This window comes from Hypanus sabinus, chromosome 26, assembly GCF_030144855.1.
Source record: "Hypanus sabinus isolate sHypSab1 chromosome 26, sHypSab1.hap1, whole genome shotgun sequence".
NCBI classification, from domain to species: Eukaryota; Metazoa; Chordata; class Chondrichthyes; order Myliobatiformes; family Dasyatidae; genus Hypanus; species Hypanus sabinus.
In genome coordinates this window covers 40,382,310-40,403,070 of record NC_082731.1, presented here as the reverse complement: position 1 = coordinate 40,403,070, position 20,761 = coordinate 40,382,310, and the positions used below count along the sequence as shown (strand labels likewise).

Genomic DNA, 20,761 nt, shown 5'->3' with positions numbered 1-20,761 from the left:
GGTACTCAAAAGCCACACGATAGATAAGCAGCTCATATCTCAGAATAATCAAATGTTAATCATGTTTATCCATAAGTCAATCAACATTTGTTTCTGCCCTAATTTGAATGGCCCAAGGTGTCAGTAAAAACTAAAGTACAAAGAACCAAAGAGGAAAAAAAAATCAAAATGTAAACGCGTTGCAAATAAATTTTCTGATACAAATCAATTAGAAGTGCAGAAAGAAAAATGGAATCCATCTCATAAGGAAGCCATCAAACTTGTGGAGGAGGAAGAGTTTTCCAATTGTTCCGTTAACCCACCATTCCCTGAAGCCTATGACATTGACACATTTGACAATTCAAGGTTGTCCACGGTAGCCATTAGCACAATGCTTTACAGTACAGGCGATCTGGGTTCAATTCCCGCTGCTGACTGTAAGGAGTTTGTACGTTCTCCCCGTGACCACTTGTGTTTCCTCTGGGTGTTCCGGTTTCCTCCCACAGTCCAAAGATGCACTGGTTAATTGGTCATCGTAAATTGTCCTGTGATTAGTCTAGGATTAAATTAGAGAACTGCTGGGCGGCATGACCTGAAGGGCCAAAAGGGCCTATTCTGTGCTGTATATCAATTTAAATTAATGACATCTTACTAGTTAATGATAATACCTTGAAGTCTTTAACCCTGGATCTTATTCAAAGTTTGATTGATATTGCCCCTCTTCATACTTTCAAACAAAATAATCAGATTACATTTCAGTTAAGTTTAAAGTATTTATTGCTATAGTCAGAAAGATGCAACAAAACCACAATAGAAACCATGAGGAAATCACCGACATCAGGGGGCAATGGACCCCAACCCCTAACCGAGAGGTTGGTGAACCCCAGTTTGGGAACCACTGATCGACATGAAACCTCCATTAAAGGCAAATATAGAAGAGACAACTTCTGACATGGAAATTAGTACAGGATAGGTACCTTTCTCAGGAAGAAGGGATGATCTGACCCATGAATATCATGTAGGTGTTTCAACTTGATGACACAAACAAGAGTTACTAATAAAGTCATTGGTTCCTTAAGGTTGTTAGTTGGGGGTTGTAGTGGACGTAAGCTCCTACTACCCATCAAGTCCTCTAAATGCCGTGCGTCTCAAATAGCCTCTAACAGCCAAGTCCATCTTCTAGCCTTTGCGTGTGTGGCTTAGCTTCTAAGCCGAGCAGAACAGTTTCTACTGACAGGAGAAGGGGCAGAGGCAGGTTACTGACATCTTAAAACCAGTCGCTTTGGGCACATGGGGCTTGTCAGCCATGGTTGGCAGCTTGTCCAGCAGCAGGAAGACCCTGATCTCAAAACGCCACTGGCGTTTAGCAATAACTCACTCAGGAGGAAGGTTTCGGGAGCAAACTCTAAGGGAAAAATCCGGAGCTGGAGTCAACGCTGATGTGACTAATCCTGCAATGCTGCTGCATTGTTCTCTGTCTTTCCTCTGGGTTTATCAGCCGCGTGGACAGGGGGAACTTACTACATGGACAACAGCTTGCTCTCCATATTCTACTGCCCTGGCTTGTGTAGCTGGATCAGGGGTCCCCAACCTTTCTTGCACCGCTGACCAGTTTAATTCTCACAATATTCTTGTAGACCGGCCGACCAGTGGGGGTGAGGGAGGTGTTAATCATGACTGGAATATAGGTGTTAAGTCAACTAAGTCACTTATAAGTGGCTAATATACTTCATTTCTAAAAGGGTTTATCTAACAAATTTAATATTAAACACACAGCACATACTTTCTCCGTATGAATACATAAAATCATTGCAACACACCAATATCGCTGAATCAGTAGGAGCCCAGGGCTTGTTTCCCTGTAACAAGATGGTCCCATCGAGGGGTGATGGGAGACAGCGATACTCGAGGGGGGTTCCTTATGTCCAGTCTATTCCGCAATTTAGTTTTCGTTGCATTCATTGCAGAAAAGCCCGCTTCGTAGAGATATGATGTTGGAAATGGAAGCAACTTTCAGCGTTTTCGTGGCTTTCTCAGGATATTCATCCTTGACTTTGATCCAGAATGCCGGCAGTGATGTTATGTCAAACATACCTTTCAGCCCACTGTCATTTGCAAGCTCGAGGAGTTTATCTCGTGCTGACATGGATGACGCGTGGATAATGACCTTGCCTGCGTTCAACAGTGGGTGTGACAGAGAATGAGGAAAGGTGCAGCTGACTCATATCGTTTCATATCGCCAAATCATATTGTTTCCTCGTGGCCCTGTAGCACATGCTTTGTGGCCCGGTACCGGTCCGCAGCCCGCTGGTTGGGGACCACTGATCTTGACAGCCAGTATGCAACATCCATGACCAACAGAGGTCTACAATAATAAACCCAACAGACAAAGCGCTTACTAGTGGTAAGCACTGTTATACGAAACTCACAAGCACAAGGAAAAACATACTTGCAAAAGGACACAAGATGTTACTTCTATATTCAGTTGCTCTGATATTCACCTGGCCAGCATCCCGTCTTCCATCTTCCATAAACTTGAGGTCATCCAAACCTGACTACTCAAACTCATATTCAAACAAGCCCCATTTACCCATCTTCACTGGCTGCCAGACATCCAAAATAATTTTAAAATTCTCACCCTCAAATTCAAGAACTTGATACTTGCAGGCTCCTTCCCATTTTTATAATCTGTCAGTTGTACCCTCTTGAAATTGCCAACTCTAGGCTCGTGCACTCTGCACTTACTTCATCTCACCAGTAATGGCTGTGCCTTCAATTGTCCATTGTCCAGGACCCAGCACAATGAGGTGATCCTGTCCCACCAGGACTAATTTTGCATCTACAAATAGACTACATTACTCAATACTCAAATACTACAAATACTTGGACATGATTCCTTAAGGCACTCACTACTCTTTGTAACATTTCCCAGTGTTATATCTCAAGTATAGAAGGAGGTACCTTATGGTTATTATAGCCAGAGGTGGTAGTGTGTATAAGCTCCCACTCCCTGCTAAATGCTCCCAATGCATGAACCTCAAAGAGCCTCTAAATACCAAGTCCAACTCCTGGCCTTTACATGCGGCTTTATGCTCTGAGGAACTGTTTCTACTGACAAGAGAAAGGGTTAAACCTGGCACCTTGAAACCAGTCACTTTGGGTAGATGGGGCTCATGAGCCATGGTTAGCAGAAGGAAAATTCTGATCTCAAACCTCCTGCTGCCTTATCACTCATGGGGAAGGCTTCAAGAGTAAACACCATGGAACAATCCAGAGGTGGAGTCTCTAAGGCTATCTTATGTTGACTTCAACACTGACCGGCAATGCTGCTGGTACCAAACTACATCAGTCTCTCCCTTCCTTTGGATTCATCAGTTGCATGGAGAGGGGGAGGCTGCTACAAGGGAAACAGTTGGTTCTCAATATCGCACTATGTATGATAGAGAGGGTCCCCCATCTACAGCCCTTCCTATGGTCTTAGGCAGCATCAGAGCAAGCCCAAACAAGAAAACTAAATTAAGCCCATTCGAGTTGATAACAGAGCAACCTATATTATCATCCTTGCACCATTCAGAGAGGCACACTGCCCTGGCTTGCCTATCATGTACTCAGCTGCTACGCAACTTTCACCCTGACCAACGGAGGGCCTCACTCAGACAAATTTTCAAGATGAGTGGAAGCTTTTTCAGCAAGTAAAGCCACTCCCCCCCCCCCCACACACACACACATACAGCAAAAAAAAACTCTGATCAAGGACTATATCCCAAAATGGAATTGCCACATCATATTGATTCTGACCAACACTTCACTAGAAATGTTTGTCAAGAATTATGTGTAAAGGGGGTTTCTTCTTTTTTCTTTGTTACTGTGTATGTAATCAAAATGGCTTCTTTGTTTTGTTAAAAGCAGGAATGCTTCTTTGTTGGGAGAGAGTGCTGGAAGCTTGATTGGGTTAAAATTTACTGATAACGAGAATTGTATTCCTTTGTAAACCAATTGGGATTAACGTTGTTCTTTCTTCTGAGTCTGTAAACTATTGTTGGCGGGCTTTTGGGGAGATGGACGCGAGGGGGTGAGAGAGAGGATGCAATGCTGTAAGCTGGGCGAGGAACGGACCCCAAGCGGGGGTCCAAGACCAGGAGGTACTCCGAGGAGAGGAGATGAAGCTAGATGTGCTTGGTTGACCACTTCGGATGGTCCTAAGCTGCGAGTCGAGGAGTTTGGAGGGAATCGAATGGTGGCCAGAAGACTTCAGTAATTGAGCTCCAACGGTTGTGCACGAAGTGGTTTGGACTTTGATAAGTTTGGCGCCCTTTATTTTTTTCTTCATATATACTGTATCGTTATTAATCACTTAGTTATAGTAACCTTTATAAATTGTACTCATTTAATCACATATGGTGTACTGTCTGTTTTTGGGCGAGGCGAGGACATCACACAGCATCCACAGCAGCTGATTACCCAGTTTGGCGGGGCCAAAGGCTGCTCCCCCAGATGAGAACGAGCTGAGCGAGCCTGAGGCGACCCAGGGGGTTACATATGTTTCCTGACGAAAACTGATTGGTGCTTCCATTTCCCACATCATCCAGAATCATTAAGACAAAAATGGGCTAAATAAACAACAACTATGTGTGAAACTGTTCAGTCTGCTTCTCAGCTGGTTTCTGCTGTTTGGAAGGATCCAATGGGAAGGGGACATCTTAATTCCTGGTGCGTGTACCCTGGTCAAGAAACCACATGAAGATATACTGGTATTTGGTGGGAAGAACCTTCAGATCACAAAATCACCAGGATCCAACAACAGAAATAAAAAGCTTCAGTGTATTTTTTTAAATGGAAGAATATCCATAAGATACAGGAGCCAATTATCACCATGGCTGATCTATTTCCCTCTTAGCCCCAGTGTCTTCCCTTCTCCCTGTATCCCTTCATGCCCTGACCGATCAAGAATCTATCAACCTCTGCCTTAAATATACCCAATGACTTGAAACCACAGTCGCATGGGACAACAAATTCCACAGATTCACCACTCTCCAGCAAAATAAATTCCTTAACTTCATTCTAAATGAACGTCCCTCTATTCTGAGACTGTCCCCTCTGGTCTTAGATTCCCACACTGTAGACATCATACTCTGTTAAGGCCTTTCAACATTTGTAGGTTTCAATCAGGTTCCCACCCTCAGTCTTCTGAATTCCAGTGCACACAGACCCAGAGTCAAACGTTCCTATGGCAAGCCTTTCAATCCTGGAACCCTCTCCAACGTCAGCACATCCCTTCTGAGATAAGGAGCTGTAAACTGCTCACAGTACTCCGAGTGAGGCCTCACCAGTGCCTTATAGAGTCTTCCTCTGTGCTTACTTTTACATTCTAATCCTAAAGAAGGCATCCATGTAAACGGAAGCAGAATTAGATCTTGGGCAATGCCAAGTTTGAACAGATGTCATGAGCAGAGTGATATGGCAGGATGCCAATGTATTGGGAAAACCTACCGTTCAAATTTTAACCACACCCACCATGTGGAAAGTACACAAAGGAACAGATTTAGACAAACGAAGTAGCAAGGGAAGTTTGCAGCATGTAATGTAAATTCCGTAAATTGGTAAACTAGGTTTCCATTACACCTGCCAAAATAAATGGTTTATTATTGTCACAAATACAGAGTTACAGTGAAAAGCTGTTCTGCATGCTATCCATTCAGATCATACATCAGTGTACTAAGGTAGTAGAAGGGAAGGTAACAGAATACAGATTACAGCATTACAGTTTCAGTAAGAATGTAGCGCAGGCAGATAAAAGGTGCAGAGCCATGACAAAGTAGATTGTAAGATTAAGAGTCCATATTATAGTACGAGGGAAAAGTTCAATAGTCTTATAAAGAAATCTTTGAGATGAGTGTTATGTGTTTAACCTTTTTAAAGATTCAAAATACAATTATTATCAAAGTATGTATGCAGTAGACAACCCTGAAATTCATCATCCCCACAGACAGCAATGAAGCAAACAAAACGATGAAACCTGTTCAAAGTAGAGCATCGGAAACCCCACCCCAATGTACAAAAAAAAACCACGCAAGCGACAACAAAAAACAAGCAAAAAAAACCCAGAAAATAAAACGCAGAAGTCCAGGCATATTCAGTTCAGCACAGTTCGTTATCTGCAGGCTGCACCAATCAAAATCACTCAAAATAGCAACATAAAAATTGGAGCAACCAGAAATTAGAAACACATCATAAAGTTCCATCCACAAACTGTGTTGATGATCTTAGAACATAGAACAGAACAGGCCATTCAGCCCACAATGCTGTGCTGCACCAGCTAACAAGTAAATCAAAAACTAATCCCTCCTACCTGCACAATGCCCATATTCCTTCCTTTTCTTCATGTGACTATCTAAACATCTCTTAAAAGCCTCTAATGTATTTGCCTCTACCCCCATACCGGCAGTGCATTCCAGGCATCCACTACTCTCCCGAGTAAAAAAAACTTCCTCTTCACAGAACCAACCACCTCTCACCTTCAATGCCCCCTGGTATCAGACATTTCTACTCTTGGGGAAAAAAATGCACCCTGTCCACTCTTATCTATGCCTCCCATAATCTTAAAAACTTCTCTCAGATCTCCCCTCAGCTTCTGCCGCTCCAAAGAGAACCCAGTTTGTCCAGCTTCTCGTGATAGCACATACCCTCTATACCAGACAGCATCTGGTAAACCTTTTCTGCACCCTCTCCAACAGCAGGGTGACCAGAACTGTATGCGTCAATGGGAGTGGACAGAAGAGAGCATGTACAGGGTGGATGAGGTTTTTAAACTAAACTGGCTGCTTCATTGAGGAAACGAGGTGAGCAGTCAGAGTCCATGGAGGAGAGACTGGTTTCTACGACATGCTGAGCTGTGTCCACCACTTTCTGTAGTTTTGGTGCAGTCATCTAGAGCAGTTGCTGTATCAATTCGTGATACACCCAGATATGATACTTTTTCTGGTGCATCCATTAAAATGTGCAACCATATCAGACGAAAAGCAGTGATGCCTGGCTTCGTGCCCGTGCTCCTGCAATGTTTACTCGGTTCTGCGATGAACTGAGGCTGTGGCCTGTTCAGCTGCAGTTCTGACTGGCTTCGTGCCTTTCACAAAACTTCAGTTCTGAATACTATTTGCTAACTTTTATTGTTTGAACAATTTTTATTTCACTCTGCGCACTGGGTGTTTGCTGGTCCTTTTTTCAAAAAAAAGAAATGGGTTCTTTTGGGGCTTCTTTGTTTTGTGGCTGCCTGTAAGGGGATGAATCTCAAGGTTGTATAATGTATATATACTTTGATAATAAATTACTTTGAACTTTGAGAATACAACAAAGAGGCTGAATGAATTTCTAAGTTGGGAAATGGTCCATTGCAACAGAAAGCAAAGAAATAGGAAACAGAATCCACAGGCATTAAATTGTTACCCATGCCTTGTGCACGGAATGGTTAACTACTTCATGGGTCTCAGCTCAAAGTCAAACGCTGAGATTATAAAAACACAAAATGCAGGCAGAACTCAGACAGCATCTATGGGAGGAGGTAGTGACGATGTTTCGGGCCGAAACCCTTCATCAGGAGTGGGTTTTGGCCCGAAACGTCGTCACTACCTCCTCTCATAGATGCTGTCTGAGTTCTGCCAGCATTTTGTGATTTTATTTATTTCCAGCATCTGCAGATTCACTCGTGTTGCCGCTGAGATTATAGTCTAGTTACCAATATCTGGGATCAGGAAGACTGAAGAAACAAGAAAACAACTTGGAATCACGTGGACAAAAAGCATCACGGCTGTGTGGCTAGGCACAGCTCAAATGCCATCTATACAACTGCTGATGACACAACTATTGTTGGCAGAATTTCAGATGGTAACAAGAGGGTTTACAGAAGCGAGATATGTCAGCTGGTTGAGTGGCATCCATCCGATTTCTGAATTAACATTGAACTCCTGGACACTACCTCACTACTTTTTCTTAATTTTTATTCTTGGATAAAAAATATTCAATTTTTATTTAATGATTAAAATAAAATCATATTTACTTACTAAATGATTTAATATACTGACTCTAATTCAGTTTTTTCTCTATTATTATGTATTGCATTGTACTGCTGCCGCAAAGACAACAAATTTCATGACATGCTGGTTCCGATTTTGAACAACTCGTTTAAACCTTGTCTTACCATTTACAGGAAGACCATTGGAGTAAAAGGTGTCCATTGAGAAAGGCCTTTTAGATTACCCATGCCAGGCACTTCAGAGACCCTTTAATGTTTCCAAGGACTCCATGCACACACTCCTCTTCTCAGGAATCAAGCTGTGCATGAGAAATTCTACTCCACAGGTTATTGTTTTTATTTGGTGCTTTGGCTTTTCAGCCTTTTATTGACTGAGTTCAATACAGCTTTGGACAACAAAGATTTCACTTCCTGAATACTTTTAGGATATCTTATGGATTTTGGGCTGATGATCATGAAAATTAAATTACAATGAAATTTCCCTATCACGCACCAATTTTTTTTTTAAATCACCTCTATTTATTTCAATTCATAATTCAAGTCAGAATAATTGATGACAAGATTAAGGAAAGCATTTATGTCGGTCCACAAATCAAGCAGGCCATCAATGGCAGGCAAGTTGTAGAGCTTCTAGTGCGACAGGAGAAAATCACATGGAAGGCATTCAAGAATGTTGAAAATTTTCTTGGCGACTACAGAGCAACAAACTACATGCGGCTGGTTGACAACATGCTTTGAGCATACAGAACCATGAAGTGCAACATGCCACTAAAGATTAACTTTCTGCATTCCCTTCTAGATTTCTTCCTTGCAAATCTCAGTTCTGTCAGTGACAAGCATGGTGAAACGTTATCAGGGCTACTGGAATCCGTCAATGCTGGCTGATTATTGTTGGACACTAAAGTGAGAAGCCTCAGACACCAAGTCCAAATGAAAATAATCAACAAAACATTTTTAGCATAGTTGAACTATTGCAAATCATCAGTGCTGTTGTGCAATTAAACACATTATATTCAATAAAAGTTAATTTTTTGTTTCTCCAAATTCCTACATGATACAAGTAGTGTGAAATTATATTTGTGTTGAGCTTCGAGTGGTCTATCATAAACAAAAAAAAATTACTGAGGGGGCAACACTTATAGAAAATAATCATTGTCCAGTGTAATCACTTCAGGATGCTCCTTCCAGCTGGCAGTAAGAATGTTTTTAAGCACCCCTCTGTTCTTAGTGTGATGGAACCTCGGATGTTTGAGCCTGTGAAAAACTTGACAACACTCGAGAATACAGGTATGATTCTGGGCCTGGGTTCCTAACAATGTTCCTTCTAGTTTGTAATGACCAGTGTGCGCAAAAATCTTGTGCCTTGCAACTTTTTGCCCAGTGACAACAACATGTGCACACTGAAGTTTTAAGTGGAAGTAAACCTGAAGCTATTCTAAGGATAATAAACTTCCCAGTGCAGTTTGCTGTTCATCATTTAAAATAAATAAAATAATACACATCAACGAGTCTTCTTTCTCATGTTCTATATGGCAGCACATAATGGTATCAATCTTTTCACATTATTAAAGTTGTTTGAAATGATCATTAAGCCATTCTATTTTAAATTAACTAGCAGTTCTTCTGCACTTCACCCCTTTTGCTTCTTTGGAATTTGACACAGTTAATCAATAATTTCTTCAATAAAAACAGGATAAATAGCCAGTTCTAAAATCTGCAGAAAATCATCGCAAACTTCATGTTGTCAATACTGTATCAGAAACCGGAAAAGGAAATACAGTTGTGTACGATCGTGAAATATACTTAACATGTCAACGAGGTAGAGGGCAATAACCCTCTGTGCGCAGTTTACAATTTAAATTCCTTTGTGTGCTAGTATCAAAAGATACTTCCGAATGCACACATGCCCACCTTAGAAGGAACACTGGTTCTCAACCTCGGGTCCATCAACCCCTCAGTGAATAGTAATGCTCCAGGCATAGAAAGATAGGGAACCCCTGTTCTAGGCAGTCACTGGATCTCTTGCAATTTCGGTGAAGCAAGTCATTCACGCTTGGTTGGGGACTGGCCTCTCTGGTTTGTGCCATGCTCCAGTATTCGATTGATGGAATGACAAACCAGTGATGGAAGACCTTTATTGCTGCCCTTAATGTCGGTGGCACAACAGACAGTAAAGAGAATTCCAAATTAACCTTTTTCACTTCATGAAGTGCCATATGGAAAGTCACCATATGAACATTTAAATACTCCTCACAATTTTACACTAACCATTTTCCCGTTGCTTTCTTAATGCAAACAATAAATTTGCTGCAATCTACACAAACTTCCTTGTCCTTAACCTGCCCATATTTTCCACCTGACAGGACACGTTGTCTCAGAAGGCTAGTTCTCTTAACAGTCCTGGATGTGGTACATCAAGGTCTTTATTTAGAAAGTATGCTCATTTTCCATGGAATGGAAGGATGAGGGGTTACCTGATGGAGGTGCATGAAATTAAAAGGGGTAAGCTTTCTCCCACAGTAGTTGTCTCTTCTGGTTGTCCCACTATAGGAAGGATGGAGAGGGTGCAGAAGAGGTTCACCAGGATGCTGCCTCGTTTAGAGGGTGTGTGCTATCATCTGGATAAACTTGGGTTCTATTCTCTGGAGTGCCGAAGGCTATGGGGCGATCTGATAGAGGTTTATAAGATAATGAGGGCATTGATAGAGTAGACAGGGACTATCTGTTACCCAGGTTAGAGATGTCTAAATACCAGAGGACATGCATTGAAGCTGAGAGGATGTAGATTCAAAAAGGATGTGGATTCAAAAAGGATGTGAGGAACAAATTGTTTTACTCAGAGTGCTGGATGCCTGGAATGCGCTGCCTGGTATAGTGGCAGAGGCAAATACATTACAGGCTGTTAAGAAATGCTTGAAGAGACACATGGACGTAAGGAAGATGGAGGGAGATGGAGAGATTAGTGTTTGGGTGTTTTGGATTTGCTTTTTAGCTATTTGGGCACAACACTGAGGGCCGAATGGCTTTCCTGTGCTGTACTATTCTATGATCTATATTCTATAACCACAGGGCATAAATTTAAGGAGCATGAAATTGCGAAGAGATTTATTTATTGAGATATCACACAGAATAGGCCCTTCCAGCCACACAGCCCAGCATCCCCTGATTTAACCCTGGCCTAATCACAGGACAATTTACAATGACCAATTAACCTATCAACCAGTATGTCTTTGGACTGTGGGAGTAAACCAGAGCACCCGCAGGAAACACACGCGGTCATGGGGGAGAATGTACAGACTCTTTACAGACAGTGGCAGGAATTGAACCTGGGATGCTGATACTGCAATGTGTTGTGCTAACCACTACATTGTGAATCTTTTTCCCCCACCCTGATGGTGGTTTAAAATAGTCTGCCTGAGAGAATGATAAAAGCAGAGACTCTTACAACATTTTAATATCTAAGCACTTGAAATACCTAGGGAAAGAAGGTATTGGCAAACGGATCACTATAGATGTGTACTTAATGGTCAACACAGATGGAGTGGTCCAAAGGGTTTGTTTCCTTGTGATGATTCATGAATAATCATTAGCCCAGTATAGATCCATCATTGTTCCTTCCCATGTCTTGTAGCAACCTTGCCACTTCTTTAGCATTTGTCAAGTGTTTTTTTTAAATCGAGGCTGAGCTTCTTGCTTGATGCTCAACCCAGCGCAGATGGAAAGCATGTAAGGAGCCTGCCAGATTCGAACCCGTGACCATTCACCTCGAAGCCCGGTGTGGACACAACTATAGCAGCTGATGGTTTAATATTGATTCATGTAGTGTCCCAATTTGTCACCTCCTATTTCCAGCAACTTATAAACACTTTTAATAATAACTATCACTTATAACGTTCTTCAAGACTGAACTGTCAGTTCCCCACTATTACCTTGTGCCTCCTATACTGAAGATTGAACTATGCCAGACTGTTTTTAACACTTTGAAGAGCTCCAAAGGGCCATAAATAGACAAAACTATGATAGAGTACTACATAAACAACTTCAGCACGACCTGAAGTTTGGTCGAAGCAATAGGTCTTGAAAACTGGAGACAGCTGGGAAGGGAATTTCAGAACAAAAGGTTTTGGCATCTCGAGACACATCAACAGGGAAGCAAAGTGATGCTCAAGAGGCCAGAAACAGAGAAGAGGAGAGACCATAGGATGATTTAGTTACCCAACTCCAAAAACAAATTACAAGTGGTGTGTGAACAGTCCTGGGCCTACCCATTTATTCCTTTGTGAATTCAAGATGCCATAGTCACCTCAAATTTCACTTTGCACCCAACTGTACCCAATCCTGAGCAGAGAATTGGGCTTTAAGCCCACGTACAATGTCTAACAATGATATCAGAATCAGGTTTAACATCACTGGCATATGTTGTGAAATTTGAAAACTTTGTGCCAGCAATACATAATATAGAAAAACTGAATTACAGTAAATACGTACATATTAAATAGTTAACTTTAATAAGTAATGCAAAAAATAGGAAATAAAAAAGCAGTAATGTAGTGTTCATGAGTTCAATGCCATTCAGCAATCAGATAACAGAGGGGAAGAAACTGTTCCTCAATCACTGACAGCATGCCTTCAGGCTTCTGTGCCTCTTCCCTGATGGTAGCAATGAAAAGAGGGCATGTCCTAGGGTGATGGGGGTCCTTAACAATGGGCACCGCCTTTCTGAGCCATTGCTCCTTGAAGATGTCTTGGATACTACGGAGTCTAGTGCCCACGAAGGGGCTGACTAAGTTTACAAGTCTCCACAGCTTACTCTGATCCCCTGCAGTAGCCCTCCCACCATACCAGACAGTGAAGCAGTCTGTTAGAACCAGTTATATAGCTGGGTTTTACATTCACAGTTTTAAATTTATTTTTAAATGACCTACAGAATGGAGTAGGCCCTTCCAGCCGTTCAAGCTGCACTGACCAGCAACCCCGATTTAATCTGGAACATTTTTGGAATGTGGGAGGAAACCAGAGCACCCGAAGGAAACCAATGCAGTCACAGGGAGAACATGCAAACTCCTTACAGACAGCGGCAGAAATTGAACCCTGGTCGCTGGTACTGTAGAGTGTCGTGCTAACCACTACGCTACCATGCCGCCCAGTTACCTGATCGTTCTTCTAATGCCATTTCATCCCATTCCTTTGGTTTACAAGATCCTTCCAAATGTTTCAAAATTTCGTTTCCTTTCATGTGTTAAAATCCAATTTGCTTCCATGGTCTTTCCAACTGACACATTCCAGAAAACACACTGTATTAAAAAATCCTCATCCCTCAGTCTTTTACTGAATAACTCAACTTTGTATCCTCTTACTACTACCGAGGCAAACAGTTTCTTACTCAATCTAAACCATATGACCTATTAAATATTACTCTAAGAACAATTCCAGGTCCAATAGATTCTCTATATAAAGGAACCCCTCATCCTTGGTTATCAGTCTGGGAATCCCTACTGCATCCTTTCCAAATGCTCACCATTTTACCTGAAGTGCAGTGCCCAGAACTGAATGTGGCATACCAGAGGTTTCATGAGTCCTTTATTAGCATGACTAACCTTGGTGCAAGCTTCTATTTATAAAGTGCAACATGCTAGTTTTCCTCAGAAAGTTACATCATCAAGAGGTCTTGCAAGCTTCAACAAATGTGTCAGAAAAAAAAATCTCTTCACATCCTCCATTCCCTGACCCCAACAACAGTAACCACACTTTTAGTAGTCCAGACTTCACTCTCAAGCCATACACCTGCAGTCTGATCATCCCTCTCCACCTTTAAGCGATCTCTTAAAATATTTCTGACCAGATTATCAGCATTCCCCAACACCCCTGACTTTTAATTCCCATGCCATCATCATTAAGAGTCCCCATCACCCCAGGACATGCCCTCTTCTCATTGCTACCATCCAGAAGGAGGTACAGAAGCTTGAAGGCACACATTCAACCACTCATGAACAGCTTCTTCCTCTCTGCCATCAAATTTCTAAATGGGGATTGAACTTCTGAACACTACCACTACTTTTTTTTTGCACTACTTATTTAATTTAACTATTTAATATATATACACACTACTATAATTCATCTTTTCTCCGTTATTATGTACTGCATTGTACTGCTGTTGCAAAGTTAACAAATTCCACATGCTGGTGATATAAAATTCAATTCTGAGAAATCTTTTACAGCACACATTAAAACTGGATTTTTAAAACATAACCATTCAGATTCATGGAATTTATGTTGAGTCATATTGAGATTGTAGGGCACCATAATTGCTATCAGCCTTATCCTCGATAAAGATGACTACAGTTCACTTCAGCAGTTTGCTATCAAAGTAAATATCTCTCCATTTCCATTTTCTCTTTATAATATCCAGATCACTACGCTACACTCGACGTAAATGATTGTAGGCCCAAGCTGCACTTCAGATTTATAAACACAATCCAGACTGATGGTGTGTGATCAAGAACAGAGGGAATGCTATCTATATCATTGATAACAGTTGGAACAAAATCTCACGAGCCTCACCCGCAGACGGAAGAGATTATTTGACTATTAATGAGATGTCGTAAATGGTAGTTATCGCAACTGAGTAGTAAACGCAACTGAAACATATTTATGATTGCCTTGGGAGCTAGCAATGACAAGCTTGCTTACCGCAGTTCCTCTATAAAGAAAATAACCACAAACTGAAATAACTGCCTAGATCATACAGGCTCTTTATATTAAAGGGAGAGGTTACGTTCTGGAGCTGTGCAGCTCTGTGAAGATTAAGATTCCTTCTTCTATTTGATGGATAAATCAACGCGGAACCCAGTATTCTGAGAGGGGGGGGGGGTGGTTACTACAGGTTCCAGTGCCTTCACCCACAAACAACCTTGGGACTGTGCCGCCACCGGACCCCCAAGGGTCCCTGAGGTTAAGATATCCGGCAACTCAATGGGGAGTTCCAGGCTTCACCCCGCGGCCTTTGCTCTCTGTCCTGCGCCCGGACAAGGGGCGGGAGGAGAGGGGAGGACAAGGGGCGGGAGGAGAGGGGAGGCCGAGGTCCGGCTTTGGGAGCACCGGCACCAGCGCCGGTCTCACCCCGGGACAGGTTATCGGCTACCGGAGACCACTGCGGCAACGTCCGGCATCCACTCCCCTTGTCCGTCGTCCAGGTGTGTGGCCGGACATTATGGGACTACGGGAAGGCGCCCGTCCTCCCCCGGTTCCTCTTACCTCGCCGTTCGCCGTCGCCTCACCAGTCGTCAACTCGCTTTCCTGCGCCGCCATCTTCCTCCTTTGCGAACTAACTGCGGGATTTTGCTGGGGTCAAACGAGATCTCATCCCGTGTGACCCGCTGTATCCATGCCATGTGGCGTGTCGCCATCATTGATATTGGCAGCGTGACAGTACCGGAGGCTTATTCCTTTTAGTGGTTTTTTTTAACGGAATGTAATTGTGTGCGAACATGTTTTTTTTAACCATCGGGAATTTAAACTTGTTTTATTATAGTCATAGACAAACGAGTTGTAGAGAGCCAATTGGGACCAGCTTAGTAAAGTGATGCATACGAAATTGACAGGCAGGAAAAGATCAGCTAGTCCATTTGCATGCATCATGGTTACAGCAACGTGTAAAATATTACGATCATAAAACTTCTTTTCTTTGTCACCATCCCCGTCGAAATTGCCCTTTTTAAAAAAATCCAGATTATTAACTTTGCTTTTGAACTTCAGTACACTAGTCTCAGATTTTCCAGATGATGAGTCATTGGGAGAGAGTTCAGAACGCCGGTTTTCCATATTGTGGATGCTGATCCACATTAAAATGTAAAATCGTCAGTTCTTCCACCGGCACACTTCCAGTTTGGTTGGCTTGATCATGTGATGTCCTGCCTACATTATGACTGTGCACATTAAAAGATCATGTGACACCTTACGCGATATCTGGCCATCTAACTATCACGGTACTCAAAAATTACAGTTTTGATTCATAGCACAGAACTCGAAGAAGACAACACGCTAAACACCTGGCTTTTTATACAACATTGCATTCGTTCAATTCTCTGCCCCTTTCCTCCAAAACCAGCAAGTTATTTTTCCTCACGTTTGCTAAGATCCTTTTGAAAGCTGTAATTAACTACTCTCTCAGCAAAAGAGTGTTCTAGATAAACCATTGTAATGAAATCCACATGAAGATACAAATACTGGAAACCCAAAGCAACATGGGCAAAAAACATGGGCAAAAGTAGGCATCTCAGCAGCATCTATAGGAATGAATGGACAATTGACATTTCGGGGCCAAGACCCTTTCTAGGACTGAAAAGGAAAAGTGAGGATACCAGAATCCATCCACAACTTTTTCCATCTTTCCACATATTCTACCTGACCTGCAGAGTATTGGAACTCAAGACCATAAGACACAGGAGCAGAATTATGCCATTCAGCCCAAGTCTGCTCAATCGTCGCATCATGGCTGATTTATTCTCCCTCACAGCCCCCTTGTGCTGCTTGCTCGCCCTAAACTTTGATGCCCTCCGCTTTGAATATGCCCAATGAATTGGCCTCCACATCCAGCTGTGGCCATGAATTCCACAAATTGACCACCCTCTGGCTAGACGAATCTCTGTTCCAAAGGGGCATCCCAGTATTTCTAAGGCTGTGCCCTCTGGTCTCACATTCCCTCGCTATAGGAAACATCCTCTGTAGATCTACTCTATTCAGGCCTTTCAATATTCAACAGGTTTTAATGAGACCCCACCTCCCCAAATCTTTTAAACTAGAGCAAGTATCGGCCCAGACTATCAAACAAAACAAATTTTTAATCTCCAAATTGCAGCATTTTGCTTCCGGCTTCCAGTTCATTACTACTCCTACATAAAACTTGTTTCCTCACACAGAAAAAAATAGGATACGACGTGGCGCCTTTGTTCTGCTCAACCATTCGACAATCACTAATGAGCTGTACTTGGTCCTCTACTTTCTCCCTATATCCACTGATTGTCCCTGTACTACTTACTGTCACTTTGCATCTGTAATCTGTGACTCAATCAATATATACAGTAATGTGCAAAATTTTTAAGCACATATATATAGCGTCCAGATATAATCGTCTGGTCTGACACCAGCAGGGAAATGGTTATTGGTGAACTCACAGTACCCTGGGAAGACAAATTCGATGAAGCCCATGAGCGCAAATTAATCAAGTATGCAGAATTAAGATCAGAGTGCAGAGACGGGGGGGGGGGGGGGGGGGGGAAGGTCTCATGCTATCCATTTGAAGTAGGTTGCCGTGGTTTTATTGTGTTCATTTCCAGAAGTGGCTGCGTGACCTTGGCTTCACTAGAAGAGAGATCAAGTCGACCAGCAGGGCTGTAGCTGAGGCAGCAGAGGCAGGATCATCATGGGTGTGGACCAAGTACGTCCAGGGGGCAGATAGTCGGGCAGTGTATCCATCTTTTGCAAACCCTTCAGTAGCTATATAGATACCTGAAGAGAAGACTATCTGTTGGATGGAAGCGACTCTGATAGAGTCTGATGGAGGCAGATGCCAAGTTGTTAAGCTCATCAGTGGGAGGTGGTGCTTTAGCACTGCTGGCCCACCACCTCAAGGGAGTCTTGATCACAAGCGGGCCGAAACTCCTGAAGACAGGTGGCGGATCAACGGATGATCCCATTGAAGATAACACAGGACAGTTAACATCTTAGTCCACGTGTATTTTCAATTCTTTAGCTTGGGTGGCGAAGGCTTATACTGTTTACAGTTTGACCAGTGTCATAAAAGCAGTTTGTGCTGTCAGTCTTTTATTATTTAATTTATTTGTGATATTACTTTATGTGTTGTGTGTGAATTAGAGTACTGCATATATAATATATAGCTGGGGTGCCTAAACCTTTTGTACAGTACTGTAATAATTTTATGTATTGCACTGTACTGCTGCCACAAAAAAAAACAGATTTCATGACATTTGTGAGTGATGATAAACCTGATTCTGATCTGGGTTTCTATTATGGACTGAGAGTGGGAAGGGGGCAGGGAGAGGGGAATCATGGTTGGGAAAGGGGGAAGGGAGAGGGGAGGGAGCAGGAAGCACCAGAGAGACATTCTGTAATGATCAATAAACCAATCGTTTGGAATCGGGGTGGGTGTGTCTTCACCCCCACCACTAGCACTCCTTCTCTGCCATCTGCCCCCCACCCCTGCCACGACACTCCACCCTCACCACTCCCAACATACTTTGCTTCCACCAGATTTACAAACTCGCTCTCCACTCCACATTGATAAATACACTGTGCAAAAGATCAAGGCACCCTAGCTATATACTGTATATGTTTTCTCTGTAACGGTGTAAGCTTTCTTCAGGGTGTTCTGGTTTCATCCTTCACCATCCCCCCAAAAAATGCAAATTGGCCACAGTAAATTATCCCTGGTGTGTAGGATAGAGATAGAATCTGGTGAAGAATTGATAAGAATGTGGGGAGATTAAAATGGATTTGTGTAGTGGCTGATGACAAGAAGTCATCAAATGGGCTTAGGCTGAAGTCCTGGCATGCAAGAGAGATCAAGAGTTTCATGGTAATTCCTGACTACATGTTCGTTCATTTGTCACGTGCCGTGTCGTATGACTTGGGCAATCATGGTCTTTCCATGACCATGATTTTTCTTGGCAAATGTTTCCACCGAAGTGGCTTGCCATTGTCTTTCTTCTGGGCAGTGTCTTTACAAGACACCTTTACACCAGCCCTTTTCAATACTCTTCAAAGATTGTCTGCCTGGCATCAGTGGTTGCATAACCAGGACTTGTGATCTGCACCACCTGCTACCATGGCTTCATGTGACTCTGATTGGGGTGGGGGGGGGGGTGAGGCTAAGAAGTTATTACACCTTGCCCAAGGGTGACCTGCAGGCTAGCACAGGGAAGGAGCACCTTACACCCCCTTTGGTAGAGACATATCGTCACCCCTAGACTAGATGTACCCCTCACATTTGGCCAGATGTGCTCATCAGATCCAGGTCCTGAAACTCTGCTTAGAAGCTAATCACAGACTCCTGTTCCTGTTTCCTTCTCTATCATCCAAACTCACCTAAGTGAGCAGTCTCCGATCAGGCAGCAAGTAAGTATATGCCTGAATAGAGGTCCCCTTTACTTCTTATTTCTGGGGACAGATAGGGCTGCGCAAATCAGATCCACGTAAAAGTTTTTACACTGATCCATGGACCCCAGGACCCCAGGACCTTCTAAGCCATGGAGGAATTAGTGTTCCATGTACATATGGAGCACAAGGAATTGCAGAGCCTATTTCAACTCCAAGTTCTGACTGCATTTCAGCCTCATGCACTTGACCTTTGGGCTGCGTGTAAGTTTCAGCTCAGTCCGGGGACCTCCTCCTCAGTCTGTTCCTGGGCTTTGCCATTGGTGGCTGTTGCAGGCAATGAGTAGTCAAGGCAACCATTCAAACCTACTATTCTGAGGAGACTTCTGTGTTAGGGTTGCCTCACTGGAGGACTGGTGGTCCTATCGGTCCTCAAACTCTGGACGGGGTGTTGGGGGGGGGGGTTACTTGGAGAAGCCATGTGGAAGATTGTAACTTTGAAACAGCAAGTTGCTGTCTCCTCTCCCATTGCAGGAGCGACCCTTCTCTCCCTCACTGTCTGAGGTACCAAAGTATCAAGTTCATGAACTGCAGTTTGATGGACTCTGGATCAATGGACTCTTTGGTGCTTCAGCTTGCAAGGGTAGGGATGGAGTGGGGGGGGGGGGGTCAATGCTTCTGCCGCTGCTTGTGAAAGGGGAGGGGAGGGGAAATGGAAAGTTTTTTCTATCATTCTATGGACTTCTGTGAAGAGAACGAATTTCAGGTCGGATACTGTATATATAGGCAGAAAATAAAATGTACTTTGAAACCAGGGCTTGGAGTCCATTCTCAACAATGGGAGCAAAGATTAGGTTTTGCAGCTGTAGATGATATTATTTTGAAACAAATTAGACTCCACATATGCAAGCCAAACAACGGATTTGCTCTGAGTGCTGGACATGGGGACAAACTAGGTATAGGAGAAATCACCACGCAACACAAAGGTTCTAAGCCAAAGCCTTTGACAAACCCACCAGTCTAGGTGTTGAGGAAACTTCTGAATGCTGAAGGAGCCCAGCTGCATCGTCTTCCATTAATCAGAATCAGGTTTATTATCACCAGCACGTGACGTGAAATTTGTTAACTTAGCAACAGCAGTTCAATGCAATACATAATCTAGCAGAGAGAGAAAATAAAATAAAAATAATAATGATAAAAAAATAAACAAGTAAATCAATTACGCATATTGGATAGATTTTAAAATGTGCAAAAAACAGAAATACTGTACTGTATATTAAAAAATAGTGAGGTAGTGTCCAAAGATTCTATGTCCATTTAGGAATCGGATGGCAGAGGGGAAGAAGCTGTTCCTGAATCTCTGAGTGTGTGCCTTCAAGCTTCTGTACCTCCATCCTGACAGTAACAGTGAGAAAATGGCATGCCTTGGGTGCTGGAGGTCCTTAGTAAAGGACACTACCTTTCTGAGACACTGCTCCCTGAAGATGTCCTGAGTACTTTGTAGGCTAGTACCCAAGATAGAGCTGACTAGATTTAGTTTTCTGTAGCTTCTTTCAGACCAGTGCAGCAGACCCCCTCCATACCAGACAGTGATGCAGCCTGTCAGAATGGTCTCCATGGTACAACTCTAGAAGTTTTTGA

The 20,761-nt window shown here is 42.8% G+C and overlaps 1 protein-coding gene across 1 annotated transcript in view; it reads right to left on the bottom strand.

Moving 5' to 3' along the window:
* Window positions 1–15,405, bottom strand: part of clptm1 (CLPTM1 regulator of GABA type A receptor forward trafficking) — a 74,314-nt gene extending 58,909 nt beyond the window's left edge. The window contains exon 1 of the mRNA XM_059950915.1: window positions 15,263–15,405. Coding sequence (XP_059806898.1) covers window positions 15,263–15,316 — 54 coding nt within the window. The 5' untranslated portion in view covers window positions 15,317–15,405. The remainder of the gene's footprint in view (window positions 1–15,262) is intronic.
* Window positions 15,406–20,761: the final 5,356 nt, after the last annotated feature.